This window comes from Vidua chalybeata, chromosome 32 (genome assembly GCF_026979565.1).
Source record: "Vidua chalybeata isolate OUT-0048 chromosome 32, bVidCha1 merged haplotype, whole genome shotgun sequence".
Classification (NCBI taxonomy): Eukaryota; Metazoa; Chordata; class Aves; order Passeriformes; family Viduidae; genus Vidua; species Vidua chalybeata.
In genome coordinates this window covers 415,134-438,826 of record NC_071561.1, presented here as the reverse complement: position 1 = coordinate 438,826, position 23,693 = coordinate 415,134, and the positions used below count along the sequence as shown (strand labels likewise).

The 23,693-nt window shown below is 69.5% G+C and overlaps 2 protein-coding genes across 2 annotated transcripts; both read left to right on the top strand.

Annotated features, from left to right (window-relative positions):
• The first annotated feature begins 1,306 nt into the window (after positions 1–1,306).
• On the top strand, positions 1,307–11,803 carry SIPA1 (signal-induced proliferation-associated 1). Its single transcript, XM_053967976.1, has 15 exons — positions 1,307–2,018; positions 2,280–2,401; positions 2,645–2,830; positions 3,482–3,656; positions 4,488–4,591; positions 5,317–5,474; positions 6,526–7,264; positions 8,227–8,498; positions 9,003–9,251; positions 9,702–9,771; positions 9,881–9,968; positions 10,486–10,584; positions 11,103–11,160; positions 11,265–11,337; positions 11,604–11,803. The coding sequence occupies exons 1-15, from the start codon at positions 1,307–1,309 to the stop codon at positions 11,730–11,732; spliced, it is 3,234 nt and encodes a 1,077-aa protein (XP_053823951.1). The 3' UTR covers positions 11,733–11,803.
• A 1,379-nt stretch (positions 11,804–13,182) lies between these two features.
• LOC128801848 (fermitin family homolog 3-like) lies at positions 13,183–23,195 on the top strand. The gene is made up of 15 exons (XM_053967975.1): positions 13,183–13,245; positions 13,615–13,696; positions 14,903–15,136; positions 15,610–15,720; positions 15,804–15,942; positions 16,380–16,482; positions 17,189–17,293; positions 18,459–18,587; positions 19,266–19,315; positions 19,434–19,558; positions 20,096–20,202; positions 20,758–20,973; positions 21,476–21,600; positions 22,446–22,587; positions 23,034–23,195. Exons 1-15 carry the CDS (start codon positions 13,183–13,185, stop codon positions 23,193–23,195), a joined length of 1,893 nt encoding a protein of 630 aa, XP_053823950.1.
• The last annotated feature ends 498 nt before the right edge of the window (positions 23,196–23,693 follow it).

Sequence of the window (23,693 nt, the reverse complement as noted above, 5' to 3'; positions counted from 1 at the left end):
ATCCCCGGGTGACCCCCCCGACCCCCCCCGCGACCCTCATGTGAGGCCTTTCCCCAGGGCCGCCACTTTTCATGGTGGGGGGGGGGGGTCCCAGGAGATTTGGGGACCTGCGGGAGCCCCCCCCGCCCCTCGCCCCCTCCCCCAATCCCTGCCCGCCCTGAGCCACCTGTACCGGGGGGGGGGTCACCCATCCTGCCCCCCCCTTCGATTAACGGGGTTTAAACAGATGGGGAGGGGTCTGGGGGGGCCAGGACGGTCTGGGGGATTTGTGGGGGGGGGGGGCGGACGCCGCTTCCTTCTTGGGGGGGCGGGGGGGGCCGGACGCCGGGTCCTGCAGCCGGAGAAGGGAAGTTGGGGGGGGCCGGACGCCCGAGTTCACGCCGGGGCAAGGTCAGGAGCGGGGGCTCGGTGGGGCGGGGGGGGGGGTTGGGGGGGGTCTCTGGAGGTGAGGGGGACCCCCGGGTGGTGAGGGTCAGCGCGGGGGGGCTGTGGGGAGCTCTTGGGGGGCAGCATTTTGGGGGCCGTCGGCCGCCGACACTTCCTGGATGGCAGGAAACCGCTGGCGGCGGCACGTCCGGGCCCCCCCCAGAACATCCCCCGGGCCCACAACTTCCCCCCGGACACCCCCCGGACCCCCCCCCCCGACCCCCCCCCCGGAGCCCCCCGGACCCCCGGGGCTGCTGGGGACAGCGCGGGTCCAGGCCGGGAGCCAGGCCAAGGAGGGAGCCGCGTGTCCGGGGGGGGTCCCAGGTGCCTCCCCCCCCCCCCCCCCAAGCAGCGTTTTGGGGTCCGGGTCGGGGGGGGTGGGGGGAGGTGGGGAGGGGGTCTGGGGGTGTGTGGGGATGGAGGGACGGACACGGAGGGACAGAGGGACACGGAGGGATGAGGAGCCCCCCCCTGACCCCCGTGTCCCCCCCCCCCCAGGTGTCAGCGGTGCCGCCCCCACCCCCAGCGATCGCCGCGGCCGGAGCCCCCCCCGGGTCCCCCCCCCCATTGAGCCGAGCCGGAGAGGGGCGCGTGGGAAAAGGGGCGGGGCCTCCCGCACGCGGGAATTCGCGGGCAGCCAATCGGGGCGCGGGGCCCGTTCCCACGCTCCCATTGACAAATCGCTGCCTGCGGGATCCCCGCTACAACCGGGGGGAGCGGAGACCCCCGGGGGGAACCCTGGGGGTTCCCTGAGGATCCCGGGGGTCTTGGGGAGTCCCTGGGGGGGGTCCCGAAGGGTCTCAGAGGGGCCCTTGGGGGTCTCGGGGTGTGATTGAGGGGTCCTAGAGATTCTCGGGTTTTTTTTTTGGGGGGGGGGGGCATGCAGTCCGATGACCTCTTCCTCCGCAAAATGCGGGGCCCCTTGGCCCGGCCGCCCACCTCCCCCGCCCCCCCCGTGGCGGCTGGGGGGGTCCCCTCTCCGCCCCCCTCCCCGGGGGGAGCCGCCCCCCCCCGGCAGCGCAGCAGCAGCGAGGCGGCCCTGGGGAGGCCCCCGGAGGACGGGGGGGGGTCCCCGGCGGGGGTGTCCCCCCGCAGCCGCACCCAAAGCCACGAGGAGGCGGCGGGGGGGGGCAGCCCCACGTCCCCCCGCTTCCGCGACCCTCTGCTGCTGCTGGGGCTGGCGGCGGGCGAGGGGGACCCCGATTTCTTCCCCCGCCCGCCCTGGAGCCCCCTCCTCGCCCATTACGACGTTCAAAGCATCCTCTTCGATCCCACCGAGCCCCCCCCGGGCCCCCCCGGCCTCATCTCGGGGGCTTCGGCCGCTCACCTGGAGCCCGAGGAGCCCCCCGGGTCCCCCCGCGGCGCCCCCGGCCCCGAGGCGCTGGTGCTGAGCTGCCCCCGCTTCTGCTGCGAGACGGGCGGGGAGCAGGAGCCGGGGCTGGGGTCCCCCCGGGGCCCCCCCGGGCCGGGGCAGCTCCCGAATGCGGCCGTGGCGGTGCTGGAGGAGCCCCCGGCGGGGGCGCGGCCCCCCCACCCCATCGAGCACAGCGATGAGGGCGCCGAGTATTACCGCAAGTACTTCTACGGGAAAGGTGAGCTTGGGGGGCAGGGGGCTCGGGAGGGGGGGCACACAACTGATACCGCAAGGGACAGGTGGGGAGGGGGCGTTTGGGGGGAGCTATGAGGGTCCCGACTCCGCCTGACCCCCCCACCCACCCACCCAGAGCATGGGAAGCTGTCGTGAGAACGCCCAGAGGCGGGGGGGGGGGGGGGGGGCTCTCGGGGGTTTGGGGGGGTCTGGAGGCGTTCTGGGGATCCCGACCCCCTCCGATCCCCCCCCCCCCCCACCACAGAGCACCACAACCTGCTGGGCGAGGACCCCCGGCTGGGGCCCGTGGCCGTGTCCCTGCGGCGGGAGGAGAAGGAGGGGGCGCGGCCGCAGGTGCTGCACAGGATCATCCTGCGCACCTGCCAGGTGAGCGGGGGGGCCGGGGGGGGGGGGCAGGAACCCCCGGGGCGGGGGGGCAATCAGGGCGTTGGGGGTCCCGGGAGTGGGGGGCGGTGGGGGGCGAGTCAGGGGTCGGCGGGGCTGGGGGTTAAGGAGAGGTGAAATCAGAAAAAAAGCCCCACAGGGACCCCCCCGCCCCCAGCGGGGTGCTCAGGGTGGGGGTACCATGAATACCCCCCCCCCCTCCCCAAAATACTGACCCCTCCCCAGCTGCGGACGCTGCGGGGGTCGGTGCTGGAGGAGGCGCTGCCCCCCGGCTGCCGCCCCCCCGGGGCACGGGGGGCGCCCCCCCGGAAGCTGCTGGAGCTGCTGCTGCCCGGGCTGGCCGTGGGGGGGCTGCGCCTCGCCCCCTCCCCCGCCGTGCAGGAGACCCTCCTCAAACTGGACGAGCAGGGGGTGAGGGGGGGGGCTGGGGAGCGGGGGAGAGGGGGGGGGATCGGTGGGGTGGGATGGAAATGGGATTGGGATGGAAATGGGATTGGGGTGGGTTGGGATCCATGGGATGGGATGGGATGAGATATTGGGATAATGGGATAATGGGATAATGGGATGGGATCCATGGGATGGGATGAGATATGGGAACAGTGGGATTAGGATGGAATGGGGTGCTGGGATCCATGGGATACTGGGATGGGATCCATGGGATACTGGGATAGTGGGATCCATGGGATGGGGTGGAATGGGATAATGGGATACTGGGATAATGGGGTCAATGGGATCCATGGGATGGGATGGGATGGGATGGAATGGAATACTGGGATAATGGGATACTGGGATAATGTGATCCTGGGATGGGATGGGACACTGGGATCCTGGGATCAATGGGATACTGGAATAATGGGATGGGATACTGGGATCAATGGGATACTGGGATAATGGGATCAATAGGATCCTGGGATGGGATACTGGGATAACAGGATCCTGGGATGGGATGGGATACTGGGCTACTGGGATCAATGGGATACTGGGATAACGGGATCCTGGGATGGGCTGTGGTGGGATGGGGACCCCCATGCGAGGTCCCCGTGCCCCCCCCGCGCCCCCCAGGTGAGCCGGCAGCGCAAGGTGGGGGTGCTGTACTGCCGGGCGGGGCAGGGCTCCGAGGAGGAGATGTACAACAACGAGGGGCCCGGGCCCGCCTTCGAGCAGTTCCTGGCCCTGCTGGGCACCCGCGTGAGGCTGCGCGGCTTCGGCGGCTACCGGGCACAGCTGGACACCCGCAGTGAGCGCGGGGCCACCGGGACACGGGGGGACACCGGGACACGGGGGGACACCGGGGGGACACCGGGACACGGGGGGACACGGGGACACGGGGGGACACCGGGACACGGGGGGACACCGGGACACCGCGGGGACACCGGGACACCGGGGGGACACCGGGACAGCGGGGGGACACGGGGACACGGGGGACACCGGGACACGGGGGGACACCGGGACACGGGGGGACACGGGGGGACACCGGGACACGGGGGGACACGGGGACACGGGGGGACACCGGGACACGGGGGACACCGGGACACGGGGGGACATGGGGGGACATGGGGACACGGGGGGACATGGGGGGACATGGGGACACCGGGACACGGGGGGACACCGGGGGGACACCGGGACACGGGGGACACGGGGACACGGGGGGACACCGGGACACGGGCAGACACCGGGACACGGGGGGACATGGGGGGACATGGGGACACGGGGGGACATGGGGACATGGGGACACGGGGGGACATGGGGGACATGGGGACACCGGGACACGGGGGGACATGCGGACACGGGGGGACATGGGGGGACATGGGGACACCGGGACACGGGGGGACATGGGGATATGGGGACACGGGGACACGGGGGGACATGGAGGAGACACGAGGACATCGAGGAGACATGAGGACACAGCAGGGACATGGGGACAGGGGGGGGACACAGGTACACGGGGACTGGGATGGGGGACAAAGGGACATAGAGCCACGGAGAGGGGGCTCCCCAGCGGGGTGGGGGCTCCCCAGTGGGGAGGGGGCTCCCAATTGGGGTGGGGGCTCAGGCCGTGCCCCCCCAGCCGACTCCACGGGCACACACTCGCTGTACACCACGTACCACGGCTACGAGGTGATGTTCCACGTCAGCACCATGCTGCCCTTCACCCCCCGCAACCCCCAGCAGGTACCGGGGGGGGGGTCCTGGGGGGGGGTCCCAGGGTCGTGGGAGGGTCACAGAGAGGTCACGAGGTCACAGAGGGTGATGGGGGTCCGTAGGGTCTGGGGTCCCCCCCAGTGCTGCTCCTCACCCCCAGCAGGAGCTCAGGGAGGTCGTGGGAGCTGGGGGTCCCTCTGGAGACCCCCCCGTGACAGTTCTGGGGGCTCTGATCCCCTCTGAACCCCCCCGTGACAGTTCTGGGGGCTCTGATCCCCTCTGAACCCCCCCGTGACAGTTCTGGGGGCTCTGATCCCCTCTGAACCCCCCCGTGACAGTTTTGGGGGCTCTGATCCCCTCTGAACCTCCCCGTGACAGTTTTGGGGGCTCTGATCCCCTCTGAACCCCCCCGTGACAGTTCTGGGGGCTCTGATCCCCTCTGAACCTCCCCGTGACAGTTTTGGGGGCTCTGGACCACCTCGGCCAATTCTGGGGGCTCTGATCCCTCTCTGGGGACCCCCCGACAATTTTGCGGGCTCTGACCTCCCTCTGAACTCCCCTGTGACAGTTTTGGGGCTCTTGACCACCCCCCTCCGGGCCAATTTTGGGGGCTCTGATCCCCTCTGACCCCCCCCCTCCACGTGACAGTTCTGGGGCTCTGAACCCACCCGTTACAGTTTGGGGCTCTGGAACCCCCCCCCCCCCACCCCGAACCAATTTTGGGGGCTCTGACCGCTCTCCCGCTCCCCCCGTAGCTGCTGCGGAAGCGCCATATCGGCAACGATATCGTGACAATCGTGTTCCAGGAGCCGGGGGCGCGCCCCTTCTCCCCCCGCGCCCTCCGCAGCCACTTCCAGCACGTGTTCATCGTGGTGCGCGTGCACGAGCCCTGCACCCCCAAAACCACCTACAGGTGGGGCGGGGGTCCCCGGGAGGGGGGGGGTCTCTAACAGGGGTGGGGGGGCTCACACGAGGGGTTCTGGGGGTCCCCGGGGGGATCTGGAGGGCCCCGGGGGTCTCAAACGGGGGGGGGGGGGGGGGGCTCACATGAGGAGTTCTGGGGGTCCCCGATGGCTCCTGAAGGGATGGGGGGGGTCCCCAAAAGGCTCAGACAGGGGTCGGGGGTCCCAGGGGTCCTCAAGGGGGTCTGGAGCTCTCCGAGGGGCTGGGAGCTCTGGGCTGGGGGGTTGGGGGGTCCCCAAAACCTCCTAAAAGGGCTGGGGAGGGGGGGGCTCAGCCGGGGCTGTCTGGGGGTCCCCGATGGCTCCTGAAGGGCTGGGGGAGCTTTTCCTGGGGTCTTTGGGGGTCTTTGCGGGGGATCTCTCCTGGATTTTTGGGGTGACACGCGGCCCTCGGGCTGGGGGGGCTTGCAGGAACATGGGGGATCTGGGGGGGGGGGGCACTTGCAGAGACTCTTGGGGTCTTCCCGGGCTTCTCTGGGGCTCTCAGCATTCCTGGGGGGGGGTCTCCCCAACACTGGGGTCTCAGCATTCCTGGGGGGGTCTCAGCATTCCTGGGGGGGGGTGTCCCCAACCCTGGGGGGGGGTCTCAGCATTCCTGGGGGGGGGGGGGGTCTCCCCAACCATGGGGTGTCTCAGCATTCCTGGGGGGGTCTCAGCATTCCTGGGGGGGGGTGTCCCCAACCCTGGGGGGGGTCTCAGCATTCCTGGGGGGGGGGTCTCCCCAACCATGGGGTGTCTCAGCATTCCTGGGGGGGTCTCCCCCAACCCTGGGGGTCTCAGCATTCCTGGGGGGGGGGGGTCTCCCCAACCATGGGGGTGTCAGCATTCCTGGGGGTCTCAGCATTCCTGGGGGGGTCTCCCCAACACTGGGGGTCCTCAGCATTCCTGGGGTGTCCCCCCCAACCCTGGGGGGGGGTCTCTTGCTGCTTCCTGGGAGTCTCCCAGAGATTTCGGGGTCTCTTAACCCCCCCCCCCTTTCCCCCCCATTTCCCCCCCCCCCAGCGTGGCCGTGGTGCGGCCGGAGGACACCCCCCCATTCGGGCCGGCTCTGGCGGAGGGGCAGCGGTTTTTGGGGGGCTCGGGGCTGCGCCCCTTCCTGCTGGCCAAGGCCATCAACGGCGAGAACGCGGCGGCGCGGGGGGGGCGCCTGGGGGCCATGGCAGCGCGCACCCGCCGCCAGTACCTGCAGGAGCTGCTGCGCGCCCACGCCGGGGGGGCCCCGCTGCCCGCGCCCCCCCGGGGGCTCCCCACGCTCGGGGGGCTCCTCCGGGGGGGCTCCGCCTCGGCGGCTTCCCCGCCCGGGGCGGTGGCGGGGGCGTTGGTTTGGGGGGCCCGCGCCGAGCGGGGGGGTCCCGGGGGGGCCGAGCTGCCGTGCCTGCTCGGGGTGGCCGCCGAGAGGCTCGTGGTGGTCGCCGCGCCGGCCGGGGCGGTCGCCAATCGTTGCGGGGGGGCGGCTGCTGCGTGTGGGGCGAAACCCCCCCAGGATCGAGCGCCCGAGCCCGGGGGGATCCCCCAAAACGCCGGGGGCCACGCGGGGGAGCCCCCCGGGCAGGCGGGCACGGTCGCCACCGCGCCGGCGGAGGTGGCCACGGGCGGCGGGACGCTGTTCAGCTGCGCCTGCCGGGACGTGCTGGGCTGGGGCTTCTCCGAGGGGCGCCTGGAGATCTTCCACGGCGCGGGCGAGTGGCTCGGGCTGCGCTTGCCCCGCGGCGCCGCCCCGCAGGTGGTGGCCAGGCTGCAGGTGAGGGGCTGGGGGCGGCGCTGGGGGGCTTCGGGGGGGGGATTTAGGGGGGGTTTGGGGAGGATTTGGGGGGAATATGCGGGTTTTAGAGGGGTTTTGGGGAGGATTTGGGGGGGACTTGCGAGTTTTGGGGGCAATATGCGGGTTTTGGGGGGGTTTGGGGAGAATTTGAGGGGGATTTGCGGGTTTTGGGGGGGATTTGAGGGTTTTGGAGGGGTTTTGGGGAGGATTTAGGGGGGATTTGCGGGCTTCGGAGGGGGGTTTGGGGGGGATTTGGGGGGGGCTAGGAGGTTTTTGGGGAGGATTTGAGGGGGACTTGCGAGATTTGGGGAGGATTTGGGGGGGATTTGCGGGTTTTGAGGAGGATTTGGGGGGGATTTGCGAGTTTTGGGGGGGGTTTGGGGAGGATTTGGGGGGGATTTGCGGGCTTCGGAGGGGTTTTGGGGAGGATTTGGGGGGGCTGAGAGGGTTTTGGGGAGATTTGGGGGGGATTTGCGAGTTTTGGTGGGATTGGGGAGGATTTGGGGGAGATTTGAAGGGGCTGGGAAGGTTTTGGGGGGTTTGAGGGGGCTGGGAGGGTTTGGGGGTCCTGGAGGCCATCGCCTGGGGGATTGAGAGCCTTTGGGGGGATTTGGGGGATTTTGGGGGCAGTTTTGGAGGCCCTGGGGGGGGTTTGGGGGGGATTTGGGCAGTGACCCGTGGGGTGAGCCCTCCCCCGGGGTGGTCGCGGGGGGTGGGGGTCCCCTGAGCCTTGTCCCCCCCCTCAGACGGTGACACGGGGGGCTCTGGGGGTCTCCATGGGGGGGGTCTCACTGCCCCTCACCCGTGACTGGGGGGGCTCTGTGGGGTCTCCATGGGGGTCTCCATGGGGGTCTCTCACTGCCCCTCTCCCGTGACACGAGGGGCTCTGGGGGGTCTCCACGGGGGTCTCTCACTGCCCCTCACCCGTGCCCCCTCCCCAGGCCGTGACCCGCGGCTGCGAGGCGCAGGAGCTGGCGCTGCCGCGGGGGGCCGGGGGTCGCCGCGGGTTCCGCGTGGACCCCTCGGGGGTCGTGACGGCCGTGACGCGCTTCTCGTTCGCCGAGACCGCGGGGCTGCGCCCGGGGGCGCGGCTGCTGCGCGTGGGGCGCTGCCCCCTGCCCCGGGGCGACCCCCGCAAGCTGCGGGCGCTGCTGCGGAGACCCTCGGGACCCCTGACCCTGCTGCCCCCCGACCGCGACGGGCGGCCCCGGCGGTGAGCGGGGGCTGGGGGGGGGAATCTGGGGGGAGATTTGGGGGGAATTTGGGGGGGGGTCTGGAGGGGTTTGGGGTGGGAATTTGGGGGGGTTTGGGGGGAATTTGGGGGATCGGGAGGGGTTTGGGGGGGAATTTTGGGGGGTTTGGGGGGAAGGAGGGGGAATTTGCGGGGTCTGAGGGGTTTGGGGGTTATGGGGGGCTCGGGGGGGGTTGGGGATGGGGGAAACAGGAGGGGTTTGGGGGAAGTAGGGAGAATTTGGAGGGATTGGGGGGAGTAGGGGGGAATTTGGGGGGGGGAGTAGGGGGGTTTGGGGGGTCTGGGGTGGTCACGGGGGAAGTTGGGGGGGTCGAGGGGGAATTTGGGGGGTCTGGGGGTCACGGGGGGGCAAAGGGGGCGCTGGGTTCCAGAGGGATTTGGGGGATTTGTGGGGACACGGGTGGGACCGGCCCCCCCCCCCCCCTCAGTGTCCCCCTCCTCAGTGTCCCCCCCCGACCCCCCCAGGAGTTTCTCGGAGCTCTACGCCCGCTCGCTGGAGCAGGGCCGGGGCTCGGGGGGGGACCCCGGCCCTGGGGACCCCCGCGGGGACATCGGGGACACCAGCAGCGACTCGGGGGGGGACAGCGACGGGGGGGGCCCGGGGGGGCAGCCCCCCGAACTCCTGCAGGCGCTGCATGAGGAGAGCACCCCCTGCCCCCCCGGCCCCCCCAGCCCGAGGAGCCCCAAAAAACCCAGCGGGGGCGACCCCAGCCCGTGAGTGAGCCCGGACACGGGGAGCACACCCCGAATCTCCGGGGAGCCCCCAAATACCCCCGGGACCCCCAAATCCCCCCCACGGGAACCCCCAAATCCCCCCGGGACCCCCAAATCCCCCCCTGGGACCCCCCAAATCTCCCCTGGAAACCCACAAATCCCCACGGGACCCCCAAATACCCACGGGACCCCCAAATCCCCCCCGGGAACCCCCAAATCCCCCCGGGACCCCCAAATCCCCACGGGAACCCCCAAATCTTCCCCTTGGGACCCCCCAAATCTCCCCCGGGACCCCCAAATCTCCCCTGGGAACCCCCAAATCCCCACGGGACCCCCAAATCTCCCCTGGGAACCCCCAAATCCCCACGGGACCCCCAAATCTTCCCCTTGGGACCCCCAAATCCCCCTGGGGACCCCCAGAATTGTCACCCCCCCCCCGCGACGCTCCAGGTCCCCCCTGGCTGCCCCCACTCCGGACCTGCTGCTGCCACACCACGGCCCCCCCCCGGCCGGCGACCCGGTGAGCCCCCCCCCCGTGTCCCCAAATGTCCCCAAATGTCCCCCAATATCCCCTCGTGTCCCCCCCATCTCTCTGACCCCCCCACCCCACCCCGTGTCGGTGTCCCCAGGGTCCCCCCCCGGATCCCGCTGCTCCTGAGGCCCCCCCCGAGCCCGGCCCCGCCTTGGGCCCCTCCCTGCGACATTCCCTGGGCAGGCGTGAGTGCTCCGACCCCCCCGTGTCCCCCCGTGTCCCCCCCAAGTCCCCCCGTGTCCCCCCTTTGTCCCATTTTTGCCCCCCCGTGTCCCCCCCCTTTGTCACCCCCTGTCCCCTCATTTCCCCCTCTTTGTCCCCTCGTGTCCCCCCCTCCCTCCATCCCCTCCCCTGGGATGTCCCCAACCCCCTCAGGGTGTCCCCAAACCCCCTTGAGGTGTCCCCCAAACTCCCCTTGGGGTGTCCCTAAATCCCCTTGAGGTGTCCCCAACCCCCTCAGGGTGTCCCTAAATCCCTTGGGATGTCCCCAACGCCCCTGGAATGTCCCCAAACCCCCTTTGGGGTGTCCCTAAATCCCCTGGAATGTCCCCAAACCCCCTCGGATGTCCCCAACCCCCCTGGGGCTGTCCCCTGTCACCCGAATTGCCCCCTGGGGCTGTCTCCCACCCCCCCCGGGGGTGTCCCTGTCCTCCCCTCCCCCCGGAGGGGTCCCCCAGTGTTGTCCCCCCCCCCCCCCCCCAGTGCTGTCGGGGTCTGGGGACCCCCAGGAGGACGAGTGGGACATCATCGCCTGCCTGGCCACGGCCTGCAGCGGGGTCCTGGAGGCCATCGCCCGGGGGGGTGAGGGGCTGGGGGGGTCTGGGGGGGGCTTGGGGAGGATTTGGGGGAGTTCTGGGGGAGATTTGAATGGGTTTGGGGGGGGTTGGGGGGACTTAAGGGGGATCTGGAGGGGTTTAGAGGGTCCCGGAGGCCATCGCCCGGGGGGGTGAGGGGCTTGGGGGGGGGGTCTGTGGGGGGCTTGGGGGGGATTTGGGGGCGTTTAGGGAGATTTGGGGGAGTTTGGGGGGGCTTCGGAGGGGTTTGAGGGGCTTTGGGGGGGATTTGGGGTGGCCTGGAGGCCATCACCCGGGGGGGTGAGGGGTTTTGGGGGGGTCTGGGAGAATTTGGGTGGGATTTGGGGGGGTTTTGGGAGGCTTTGGGGGGGGCTTCGGGGGGAGTTTGAGGGGGATTTGGGGCGGGATTTGGGGCTTTGCGAGATTGATTGGGGGGATCAAAGGGACTGAAGGGATTTTGGGGGGGGCTGGGGGTGCTGAGACCCCCCCCAAATTCGGGACTCCCCCCCCAAATTCCCCACCCAGGGCAGCAGCTCCGGGAGCTCCCCCAGCCCAGCCCGAGCCCGGCAGCGCCCGAGGATGAGTATGGAGGGGGAGGGGAGGGGATTTGGAGGGATTTGGGGGGTCGGGGGGGGTCGGGGGGGTCCCCATGAGGGTCCCACCCCCTCCCGTGCCCCCCCCCCGCAGGTCCCAGAGGCTCTCGGAGAAGGTGGCGCAGCTCGAGGCGGCGCTGAAGCGGCTGCAGGACGATCTGCAGGAGGTGGGGGGCACTGGGGGGCACTGGGAGGGACTGGGAGGGACTGGGAGGGGACTGGGGGGCACTGGGAGGGGACTGGGAGGGACTGGGGGGAAACTGGGGGGGACGGGGGGGACTGGGAAGGTCTGGGAGGGAACTGGGAGGGAACTGGGAGGAACTGGGAGGGGACTGGGAGGGACTGGGAGGGAACTGGGGGGGAAATGGGAGGGAACTGGGGGGGGAAATGGGGGTCTCGGGTGTCCCGGGGGTCTCACGGGGGTCCCCGGCAGGGCCACGCGGCGCAGCAGCGGCTCCGGGCCGAGCTGCGGCGGCTCCGGCAGGGCCAGGACGACGCCAACGAGCGGCTGAGCCGGGTCACGAGGCTGCTGCGACCCCCGGGGACCCCCGAGAGCCCCTGACCCCCCCCGGGACCCCCTGACCCCCCCGGGACCCCTGACCCCCCCCGAGAGCCCCTGACCCCCCCCGGGACCCCCTGACCCCCCCGGGACCCCTGACCCCCCCGGGACCCCTGACCCCCCCCGAGAGCCCCTGACCCCCCCCGGGACCCCCTGACCCCCCCGGGACCCCTGACCCCCCCCGGGGACCCCTGACCCCCCCGGGACCCCTGACCCCCCCCCCCGGGACCCCCTGACCCCCCCCCCCGGGGATCCCCGCCCTTGTGCCCCCCCCCGAACTGTGAAATTGAAGCTGTGACACCCCCCCCGTGCCCCGCCCCCCCGTGTGACAACGTGACACTGGAACCCCCCCGTGACACCGGGACCCCCCCCTGTGACACTGGACCCCCCCCCTTGTCTTCCCCCCCCGTGTGACACCGGGACCCCCCCCCCCTCCCCCGTGTGTCCCCCCTCCCCCCAAAGGTGACCCTGGACCCCTCCCCCCGCGGGGGCCGCGCCGGGACCCCCCCGAACCCCCCCAGCAATAAAAACCCTGTGAGAGAGAGAGGGGGGCTGCTCCCAGTTCATCCCAGTTCATCCCAGTGCTCCCAGTTCATCCCAGTTCCCCCCAGTTCATCCCAGTGCTCCCAGTTCATCCCAGTTCCCCCCAGTTCATCCCAGTGCTCCCAGTCCATCCCAGTGCTCCCAGTTCATCCCAGTTCATCCCAGTTCATCCCAGTTCCCCCCAGTTCATCCCAGTGCTCCCAGTTCATCCCAGTTCATCCCAGTGCTCCCAGTCCATCCCAGTTCCCCCCAGTTCATCCCAGTACTCCCAGTTCATCCCAGTTCATCCCAGTGCTCCCAGTACATCCCAGTGCTCCCAGTTCATCGCAGTTCATCCCAGTACATCCCAGTTCATCCCAGTGCTCCCAGTTCATCCCAGTTCCCCCCAGTCCATCCCAGTGCTCCCAGTTCCCCCCAGTTCCCCCCAGTTCATCCCAGTTCATCCCAGTCCCGGCTGTGTCCCGGGGATTTTCCCATGGGCGGGGACCCCAAATTTCCAGCCCAACCCCCAAGGCCGGGCAGGGCCGGCCCTGGTGGCTCCTCCCCAGTGACACCCCCGGGGTGGCCCTGGGGACACTCGGGGACACTCGGGGACACTCCAGGGACACTCGGGGACACTCGGGGACACTTGGGGACACTCCAGGAACACTCCAGGGACACTCCAGGACATTCCAGGGACACTCCGGGGACACTCCAGGATACACCAGGGACACTCGGGGACACTTGGGGACACTCAGGGACACTCCAGGAACACTCCAGGACATTCCAGGGACACTCCAGGGACACTCGGGGCACACTCCAGGGACACTCCAGGACATTCCAGGGACACTTGGGGACACTCCAGGATACACCAGGGACACTCGGGGACACTCGGGGACACTCGGGGGACACTCCAGGGACACTCCAGGCCATGGCGGGGCTGAAAACGGCCACGGGCGAGGAGATCGATGGATCCTTCGAGCTGCGGGTGGAGGTGGAGGAGGGACAGGGACAGGGACAGGGACGGGGGCAGGGACAGGGACAAGGACAGGGGCAGGGACAGGGACAGGGACGGGGACAGGGACAGGGACAGGGACAGGTACAGGATTGGGGACAGGGACAGGGACGGGGACAGGGACAGGGACAGGGACAGGGACAGGGACAGGACTGGGGACAGGGACAGGGACAGGGACAGGGACAGGGACAGGGACAGGGACAGGACTGGGGACAGGGACAGGGACAGGGACAGGGACAGGGACAGGGACAGGGACAGGGACAGGATTGGGGACAGGGACAGGGACGGGGACAGGGACAGGGACAGGGACGGGGACGGGGACGGGGACAGAGACAGGACTGGGGCCAGGGCCAGCCCCGTGTCCTCACCCTCTGTGTCACCGGGGACCTGCACGTCGGGGGCCTCGTGCGCCGCATCCTGGGAGCGCTGGGTGAGTGACCCACGGCCGGAGGCGGCCGGAGCGACGGAACTGACCCACAGGAGTGACCCATAGAACTGACCCATAGAACTGACCCATAGAGCTGACCCACGGAACTGACCCACAGGAGTGACCCATAGAGCTGACCCATAGAACTGACCCACAGGAGTGACCCACGGAACTGACCCACAGAACTGACCCATAGAGCTGACCCATAGAACTGACCCATAGAACTGACCCATAGAGCTGACCCACGGAACTGACCCACAGAACTGACCCATAGAGCTGACCCATAGAACTGACCCACGGAACTGACCCACAGGAGTGACCCATAGAGCTGACCCACGGAACTGACCCCTAGAACTGACCCATAGAACTGACCCATAGAGCTGACCCATAGAGCTGACCCATAGAACTGACCCATAGAGCTGACCCACGGAACTGACCCACAGAACTGACCCATAGAGCTGACCCATAGAACTGACCCATAGAACTGACCCACGGAACTGACCCACGGAACTGACCCATAGAGCTGACCCACGGAACTGACCAGTAGCCCTGACCCACTGACCAATAGCCCTGCCCCCTGGCCGGAGCCGTGGCCGGAGCCACAGCCCTGACCCACGGCCAGAGACCCCCATCCCCCCCCGGACCGTGACCCTCGGGACAATTGCCCCCCCCCCATCCCCCCCCGGTGACGGGGCAGGGTTTGGGTTTTGGGGGGGGGGGAGGGGAAATCCGGCCCGGGGTGGGGGGAGGGCAGCTCTTATCGGGGGGAGGGGGAGGGCAGCTCTTATCGGGGGGTCCCGGGGCCCCCCCCCCGCCCCCCCCCCCCGCGCTGCCCCTGGCCCGGCTGATAAGGGACCCGCGGGCTATAAATAGCTCAGGGAGTGCCCCCACCCCCCCCCCCGAGCCCCCCGGATGTGGTTTGGGGGTGCAGGGTGACCCCCCCCCGCGGCCCTCGGGGCCCCCAAGAGCCCCCCGAACCCCATAAAACCCCTCCCAGCCCCCCAGAGCCCCCCCAAACCCCCATAACCCCATTAAAGCCCCCCCAAGCCCCCCCAAACCCCGTTCCAGCCCCCCCCGGTGCACTTTAGGGTCCCGCTGCCCCCCCAGAGCCCCCCAAAGCCCCCCCCAAAACCCCCAAACCCCGTTCCAGCCCCCCCCCCGATGCACTTAGGGGTCCCGCAGCCCCCCCAGACCCCCCCGTGTCCGCAGGAGACCCCCGGCCCTGGGCTGACCACGCTCTCTGGTGGGAGCAGCAGCGGCGCTGGCTGCTCGGCCCCTCCCCCACCCTGGACGCGCTGGGGGTCGGGGGGGGGTCCCGGCTCCGCTTCGCCCCCCGGCACCGCCCCCTGCGCCTGCGCCTCCCGGGGGGGGGGGTCCTCAGGCTGCGCCTCAACTTCGCCGGGACCCCCGGGCGGGCGGTGGCCACGGCCTGCGGGCTGCTCGGTGGGTCTGGGGGCGTCCCGGGGGGGTCTGGGGGCGTCCCGGGGGCTCTGGGGGGGTCATTGTGTGGGTCTGGGAGCGTCCCGGGGGTCTGGGGGCGTCCCGGGGGGTCTGGGGGCTGCTCGGGGGATCTGTGGGGGGTCTTTGGGGGCTCTGAAGGCTGCTTGGTGGGTCTGGGGGCTTCCCTAGGGGGTCTGGTGTGTGAATTGGGTCTGGGGGTGCCCCTGGGGTGAATTGGGTCTGGGGGCTGCTCGGGGGGTCTGGTGTGTGAATTGGGTCTGGGGGTGCCCCTGGGGTGAATTGGGTCTGGGGGCTGCTCGGGGGGTCTGGTGTGTGAATTGGGTCTGGGGGTGCCCCTGGGAGGGCTCTGGGGTTTGAATTGGGTCTGGGGGCTCGGGAGGGGTCAGTGGGGGTTTGAATTGGGTCTGGGGGTGTCCCTGGACTGAATTGGGTCTGGGGGCTCGGGGGTCCCGCAGGGGTCTCCCACCCCGAGGAGCTCTCGCTGCTGCGGCCGGAGCGGGGGGAGGGGCGGGGCGCCCCCCCGGCCCCCCCCGAGCTGGACCTGACGCACCTGCGGCCCCGGACAGGTGAGCGGGGGGAGGGGCGGGGGAGGGGCCGCTGGACCTCGCCCCCTGCCCCTCCCCCAACCCCCTCCGCTCCGCCCCCCCAGACGAGGCCCCGCCCCCCCCGCTGCCCCCGGAGCTGCTCCGGGCCCTGCGGAGCCCCAAAAACGGGGGGAGGGGTCCCCCGGGACCCCCCCGGAGCCCCCCCGGGAACGCCCAGCTCCGGCGGGCGCGGCTGCACGCGCGGTGAGGGGCGGGGCTTGTTTGGGTGGGGCCGGGTGGGCGGGGCTTAACGAGGCGGGGTTTGTGTGCAGGGCTGGGCGGGAGTTGGGTGGGGGTTCTGGGTGTGGTTTGTGGGCGTGGTTTGTTGTTTGGGTGGGGTTTAGGGCGTGGCTTGGGTGTGGTTTATGGGCACGATTTGTAGTTTGGGTGTGGTTGTGGGCGTGGTATCAGTGTGGTTTGTGGGCGTGGTTTGGGTGTGCCCGGGGCGTGGTTTGGGGTTTGGGTGGAGTTCGGGTGTGGTCGGGGTGTGGTTCGGGTGGGGTTTAGGGCGTGGTTTGGGGTTTGGGTGGAGTTCGGGTGGGGTTTGTGGGCGCGGTTTGGGGGTTCGGGCGTGGCCGGGGCGTGGTTTGGGGGTTCGGGCGTGGCCGGGGCGTGGCCGAGCGCAGGCTCCGCCCCCGCAGCTGGTTGGACGTGGGGCGGTCGCTGCTGGAGCAGGGCGTGGCCGAGGATGAGGAGCTGCAGCTGCGCTTCAAATACCCGTGCGCCACGGGGCTGGACCCGCAGGTACCCCAAAACCGCCCGGGAACCCCAAAATCCCCCCCAGGAACCCCAAAATCCCTCCCCAGGTACCCCAAAACACACCTGGGTACCCCAAAACCCGCCCGGGTACCCCAAAACACACCTGGGTACCCCAAAATCCCCGCCAGGTACCCCAAAACACACCTGGGAACCCCCAAATCCCTCCCCAGGTACCCCAAAACCACCTGGGAACCCCAAAACCGCCTGGGAACCCCAAAATCTCCCCCAGGAACCCCCAAATCCCTCCCCAGGTACCCCAAAACACACCTGGGAACCCCAAAACCTGCCCGGGTACCCCAAAACACACCCGGGAACCCCAAAAATCCCCCCAGGCACCCAAAAACACACCCGGGAACCCCCAAATCCCTCCCCAGGTACCCCAAAACCCCCCCGGTGCTCCCCAAACACCCCAAGAACTCCCAAACCCCCATGTGCCCATCCGGGAGGTGTTGGGGGGTCCCTGGGAGGGATTTTGGGGTTCCCTTGGAGGGGTTTTGGGGTCCCCGGGGGTCGCAGCGCCCCAGACACTTTGGGGGTCCCTAGGAGGGATTTTGGGGTCCCTGGGGGTCCCTGGCAGGGATCTGGGGGATCCTGGGAGGGTTTGGGGGTCCCTGGCAGGGATTTGGGGGTTCCCGGGAGGGTTTTGGGGGTCCCCGGGGGTCGCAGCCCCCCCCCAAACCCCCGCCCCCAGGAGGGGCCGCGCGTGGCGCTGCTGCAGGAGGAGGCGCTGGGGGCGATCCTGGCCGAGGAGATCGAGTGCAGCGAGGAGCAGGGGCTGCGCTTCGCCGCCCTGCAGGTACCCCAAAACCACCCCAAAAACACCCCAAAACCACCCCAAAAACCCCAAAACCACCCCAAAAACACCCCAAAAACACCCCAAAAACACCCCAAAAACACCCCAAAAACACCCCAAAACCACCCCCAAAATCGCCCAAAAACACCCCAAAACCACCCCAAAAACACCCCAAAACACCCCCAAAAACACCCCAAAACCACCCCCAAAATCGCCCAAAAACACCCCAAAACCACCCCAAAACCACCCCAAAAACACCCCAAAACCAGCCCCAAAAATGCCCCCAAACCACCCCAAAACCAGACCAAAACCAGCCCAAAACCAGCCCCAAAAACACCCCCAAAATCGCCGAAAAACACCCCAAAAACACCCCCAAAACACCCCCCAAAACACCACCAAAATGCCCCAAAACCACCCAAAAAACACCCCCAAAAACGCCCCCAAAATACCCCCAAAAACACCCCCAAAAATGCCCCAAAAACACCCCAAAATCAGCCCAAAACCAGCCCCAAAAACACCCCAAAGGCACCCAAAAAATCCGCCCCAAAATAGCCCCAAAACAGCCCCCAAAACCACCCCAAAACACCCCAAAAAGATCACCGCCAAAACGCCCCCAAAACGCCCCCAGAACAGCCCAAAACCACCCCAAAACATCCCAAAAACAGCCCGGGAGCGCCCCAAAAACACCCCCGAGAACACCCGCAAAACAGCTCTGGGATCCCCCTAAATCGCCCCGGGGGCACCCCAAAAATCGCCCCAAGAACAGCCCAAAATCGCTCCGGGGGCACCCCAAAACCGACCTGGAGACCCCAAAAACGCCCCGGAGCCCCCGGGATCGCCCCAAATCCCCCCCCGGGTCACCTGGGAGCCCCCCAAAATCTCCCTGTACCCAAAAATCTCCCAAGCCCCCCCGGATACCCCGAGACCCCCTGGGATCCCCCCGTACCCCAAAAAATCCCCCCCACAGATTCCCTGGGACCCCCCCCTCCCCAAAAACCCCCTTGGAACCCCCCCAGATCCTCCCCAAAATCTCCCTGCGCCCCAAATCCCCTCCCCCCCGGGACCCTTCCCCAAAATCCCCCCCCCAAAACCCCCCGGGACCCCCCCAGATCCTCCCCGAATCCCCTCCCCCGGGACCCCTCCCCAAAATCCCCTCTCGCCCCCCCAGTACCAGATCGAGGGGGAGGAGTGGGGGGATGGGGGGGACCCCCAGGACCCCCCCGAGCCCCCGGACCTGGACACGGCCCTGGAGAGGCTGGAGCTGAGCCTGGGGGGCGGCGGGACCCCCGGCCCGGCCGTGAGACTGGGGGGCACTGGGGGACTGGGAGGGGGGAATCTGGGGCACTGGGAGGCACTGGGAGATACTGGGGGGCACTGGGGGGAACTGGGGGGAACTGGGGGCAGTGGGAGAGGGGAATTGGGGGAACTGGGGGAACTGGGGTACGGGGGGAACTGGGAGAGGGGAATTGGGGGCACTGGGAGGTACTGGGGGGCAGTGGGAGGGGGGCACTGGGGAGCACTGGGGGGAACTGGGGGCACTGGGAGGCACTGGGAGATACTGGGGGGCACTGGGGGGAACTGGGGGGAACTGGGGGGCAGTGGGAGAGGGGAATTGGGGGAACTGGGGGAACTGGGGTACGGGGGGAACTGGGAGAGGGGAATTGGGGGCACTGGGAGGTACTGGGGGGCACTGGGAGAGGGGAATTGGGGGCACTGGGGGGAACTGGGGGCACTGGGAGGCACTGGGAGATACTGGGGGGCACTGGGAGGGGGGCACTGGGGGGTACTGGGGGGACTGGGGGATACTGGGGGAACTGGGAGGGGGGCAGTGGGGGAACTGAGGGAATTGGGGGAACTGGGAGATACTGGGAGGTTCTGGGGGGCACTGGGGGGAACTGGGGGGCACTGGGAGGGGGCAATTTGGGCACTGGGGGGGCACTGGGGGCTCACGGAGGGATCGGGGGGGGGTCCCCAGGAGGAGCTCGGAGCCCCCCCTGAGCTGCAGGAGGAGCTGGAGATCTGCAGGTACCCCCAGACCCCACTGCCCCCCCCCAGCCCCGAATTTGGGGTCCCCCAGACCCTCCCTGTGCCCATTTTGGGGTCTCCTTTAACCCCCCCCTTTCCCCAAATTTGGGGTCCCCAGGCCGTCCCCGTGGCCGTTTTGGGGGTCCCGCCCCGCCCCCGCCCGGGCTGTGCTCTCGGGGTCGTCGCTGTCGCTCTGGACCCCCCCGGGCCCGGGGGGACCCCAAGAGCAGCTGAACCTCCGTGGTGAGACCCCAAAACCCCCCCGGACCCCCAGACCACCCTGGGACCCCCCCAGCACCCCCAAATCACCCCCAAACCCCAAATCCCTTGGGACCCCCCCCCATTTCCTCTCCTAGGATCCCAAAAACTGCCCTGGGACCCCCCCAGCACCCCCAAAATCCTCCCCGGGACCCTCCCTGGGCCCCCCAATTCCCCCCCGACCCCTTTGGGACCCCCCAAATCTCCTTCTGGGACCCACCCCAGGGCCCCCCAAATGCCCCCAGGGCGCCCAAATGCCTTGGGACCCCCCCTCCCCCGGACCCCCAAACCACCCGGAGACCCCTCCCAGGGCCCCCAAATCCCCTCTGGGACCCCCCCAAATCCCCCCCGGGACCCCCTCAGGGCCCCCAAATCCCCTCTGGGACCCCCCCAAATCCCCTCAAACCCATTTGGGGTGCCCCCATCGCCCTTCCTGTGCCCCCGTTTGTCCCCCAAATCCCCTCTGGGACCCCCCCAGATCCCTCTGGGACCCCCGTGACCCCCCTGACCCCCCCCCCCCAGGCTGTGAGGTGACCCCTCAGGTGGATTTGGGGGCGCAGAAATTCGGCATCAAACTCCGGCTGCCGAGCCCGGGGGGGGGCGGCGAGACCCTCCTGCAGTGCCGTGATGTGGGTGGGGGTCCCGTGGGGGTCTGGGGGGGTCCCGTGGGGGTCTGAGGGGGTCCCGGGGGGTCCTGGGGGGTTCCTGGGGGGATTCCGGGGGGTCCTGGGGAATCCAGAGGGGATCTGGGGGGTCCTGGAGGGTCCTGGGGGATCCCGAGGGGTCCTGGGGGGGGTCTCGAGGGGTCCTGGGTGGTCCTGGGGGGTTCTGGGGGGTCCTGGGCAGTCTCGAGGGGTCCGGGGGGGGTCCTGGGGACGATTTTGGGGTGTCCCAGAGGGGATTTGGGTGGTCTTGGGGGGATCCCGGGGGGTCATGGAGGGTCCGGGGGAGGTTCCGAGGGGTCCTGAGGGGCCCCGGGGGCTCCTGGGGGGGTCCTGGGGGGTCTTGGGGGGTCCTGGGGGGGGTCTGGTGTTCTGGGGTGGAGAGGAAATGGGAATTGGGGGGGGGTCCCATGGGGATTTGGGGGTCCCGGGGGGGGGGTTCTAGGGAATTTTGGGGGTCCCGGGGGGGATGTTCTGGGGGAATTTTGGGGGTCCCACTGTGCCCCCCCCCGCCCCCCCCAGGCCCCCCAGTTCTCCCGCTGGGTCTGCGGCTGCCGCGCGGCCGCGGGGGGGGGGTCCCCATCGGCCGCGGCGCTGCGGGCGCAGATCCGGGGGGTCCTGGGGGTCCTGGGGGTGCAGCCGGACGGGGGCGACCCCCCCGGGACCCCCCCCCGGCCCCCCCCGGACCCGCGGCGGCTGCTGCCCCCCCGCTTGCAGCGCCGGCTGAAAGGCAAGCAGGTACCGGGACCCCCCCCCCCGAGACCCCTCCCCAGAGACCCCCCCCTCACATTTAAACCCCCCCAGAGACCCCCACTCATTTTGCCCCCCCCAGTTTACCCACTTCCCCCCATTTTAACCCCCCAGAGACCCCCCTCACATTTTAACCCCCCCAGTTTACCCACCGCCCCCCCATTTTGCCCCCCCAGTTTATCCATCCCATTTTGCCCCTTCCAGTTTACCCACCCCCCCATTTTGCCCCATTTTGCCCCCAATTTTGCCCCCCCCCAGTTCACCCAGCGTGCCCCCGTTTTGCCCCCCCAGTTTTACCCACAGCCCCCCCATTTTCGCCCCCAGAGACCCCCCCTCACATTTTAACCCCCCCATTTTTCCCCCCTCCCCCATTTTGCCCCCCCGAGACCCCCCCCACATTTTGCCCCCCAGTTTTCCCCACAGCCCCTCCATTTTAGCCCCCCGAGACCCCCCCTCACATTTTAACCCCCCCATTTTGCCCCCCCCCCAGTTCACCCAGCGCCTCCTGGAGGTTTTGCTCCGGGAGGGGCCCCTGAGCCCCCCCCAGGCCCGGCTGCGATTCGTGGAGGCCTGGAGGGCCCTGCCCGGCTTCGGCCTGGGGCACTTCGTGGTCAGGTACTGGGAGCACTGGGAGCACTGGGGGCACTGGGAGCACTGGGGGGCACTGGGAGCACTGGGGGGGACTTGGGGGGTTACTGGGAGCGACTGGGGGGGCACTGGGGGGTACTGGGGAGCACTGGGAGGGCACTGGGAGGGACTGGGGGGGAACTGGGAGGGACTGGGGGGGACTGGGAGCAACTGGGGGGTACTGGGGAGCATTGGGGGGACTGGGAGCACTGGGAGGGCACTGGGAGGGACTGGGGGGGAACTGGGAGGGACTGGGGGGGACTGGGAGCAACTGGGGGGGTACTGGGGAGCATTGGGGGGGACTGGGAGCACTGGGAGCCACTGGGGAGCACTGGTGGGGTACTGGGGGGACTGGGAGGGACTGGGAGGGGTTGGGGGGGGCACTGGGGGGGACTTGGGGGTTACTGGGAGCGACTGGGGGGGTCACTGGGAGGGACTGGGGGGGTACTGGGGGGCACTGGGGGGCACTGGGGAGCACTGGGGGGGAAGTGGGGGGGACTGGGGGGGTAGTGGGGGAGACTGGGATGGATTTGGGTCACTGGGGGTGACTGGGAGCACTGGGAGCGACTGGGAGGGGGGGTCCCAGGTGTTCTGGGGGAGTCCCGCAGATTCCGGGGGGCTCTCAGGTGATTTTGGGGGGTTCCCAGCCGTGTTTTTGGGGTTCCCAGCCGTGGTTTTGGGGTTCCCAGCCGTGGTTTTGGGGTTCCCAGCCGTGTTTTTGGGGTGCCGCAGGTTCCGGGGGGCTCTCAGGTGATTTGGGGGGGATCCCAGCTGTGTTTTGGGGTTCCCAGCCGTGTTTTTGGGGTCCCAGCCGTGGTTTTGGGGTGCCGCAGGTTCCGGGGCGCCCCCCAGGACGAGCTCCTGGCCGTGGGCCCCTCGCGGCTGCTGCGGCTCCCGCTCGGCTCCGGCGCCGTCAGGCGGAGCTGGAGCCACCGCGAGCTGCAGCGCTGGGACGTCAACTGGGACAGCCAGCAGGTCACTGGGAGCACTGGGAGCACTGGGAGCGGGCTGGGGGGGACTGGGAATGGGCTGGGAGGGAACTGGGAAGGGGCTGGGGGGGAACTGGGAATGGGCTGGGGGAGTGGGAGGCACAGGGAATGGGTTGGGGGCATTGGGAAGGGGCTGGGGGGAGACTGAGGGCACTGGGAATGGGCTGGGGGGAACTGGGAGCACTGGGAGTGGGCTGGGGGGGACTGGGAGCACTGGGAATGGACTGGGAGCACTGGGAGTACTGGGAAGGGGCTGGAGGAGGACTGGGAATGGGTTGGGGGCACTGGGAAGGGGCTGGGGGGGAACTGGGAGCACTGGGATGGACTGGGAAGGACTGGAATACACTGGTTTGCACTGGTTTGCCCCGGGCAGCCCCGGCGGGATTTTGGGGAGGGGGTCTCACCCCTTGCCCCCCCCCCCCCCCCCCCCAGGTGCGGCTGTGGCTCAGCGGTGACGTCACGCTGGCGCTGCGCGTGCTCTCGGCCCCGCCCCGCGCCCTGCACCAGTTCCTGGGGGGGTACCTGGCCCTGGGGGGGCCCCCCCGGGACCCCCGCGAGCTGCAGCGCCTCATGGAGGGGGGGTACGACCCCTGAGCCCCCCCCCCCCAACCCCTGCCACTGTCGCTGTCCCCACTGTGTCACCCCCAACCCCCAACCCCCCCCGCCAAAGCTCAACACGCTCCTGGTGCTAAACGGGACCTCGGGGTTTGTGGGGAGGGGGCTCGGAACGCCCAAATCCTTCTGGGGAGGGGGGGCGGGACCCCCAAATCCTTCTGGGGAGGGGGCTTGGAACCCCCCAAATCCTTCTGGGGAGGGGCTTGGACCCCCAAATCCTTGTGGGAGGGGCTGGAACCCCCCCAGAATCCTTTTGCGAAGGGTTTGGACCCCCTCAAAATCCTTATGGGAGGGGTTTGGACCCCCCAAATCCTTTTGGGAGAGGCTCAGACCCCCCAAAAATCCTTGTGGGATGGGATTGGAGCCCCCAAATTTTTTTGGCAGGGGTTTGAAGCCCCCCCAGATCCTTGTGGGAGGGGCTCGGACCCCCCCAGCCCCACACACGGGGGTCCCAGCCCATGCAGGCGTGACCCCAAA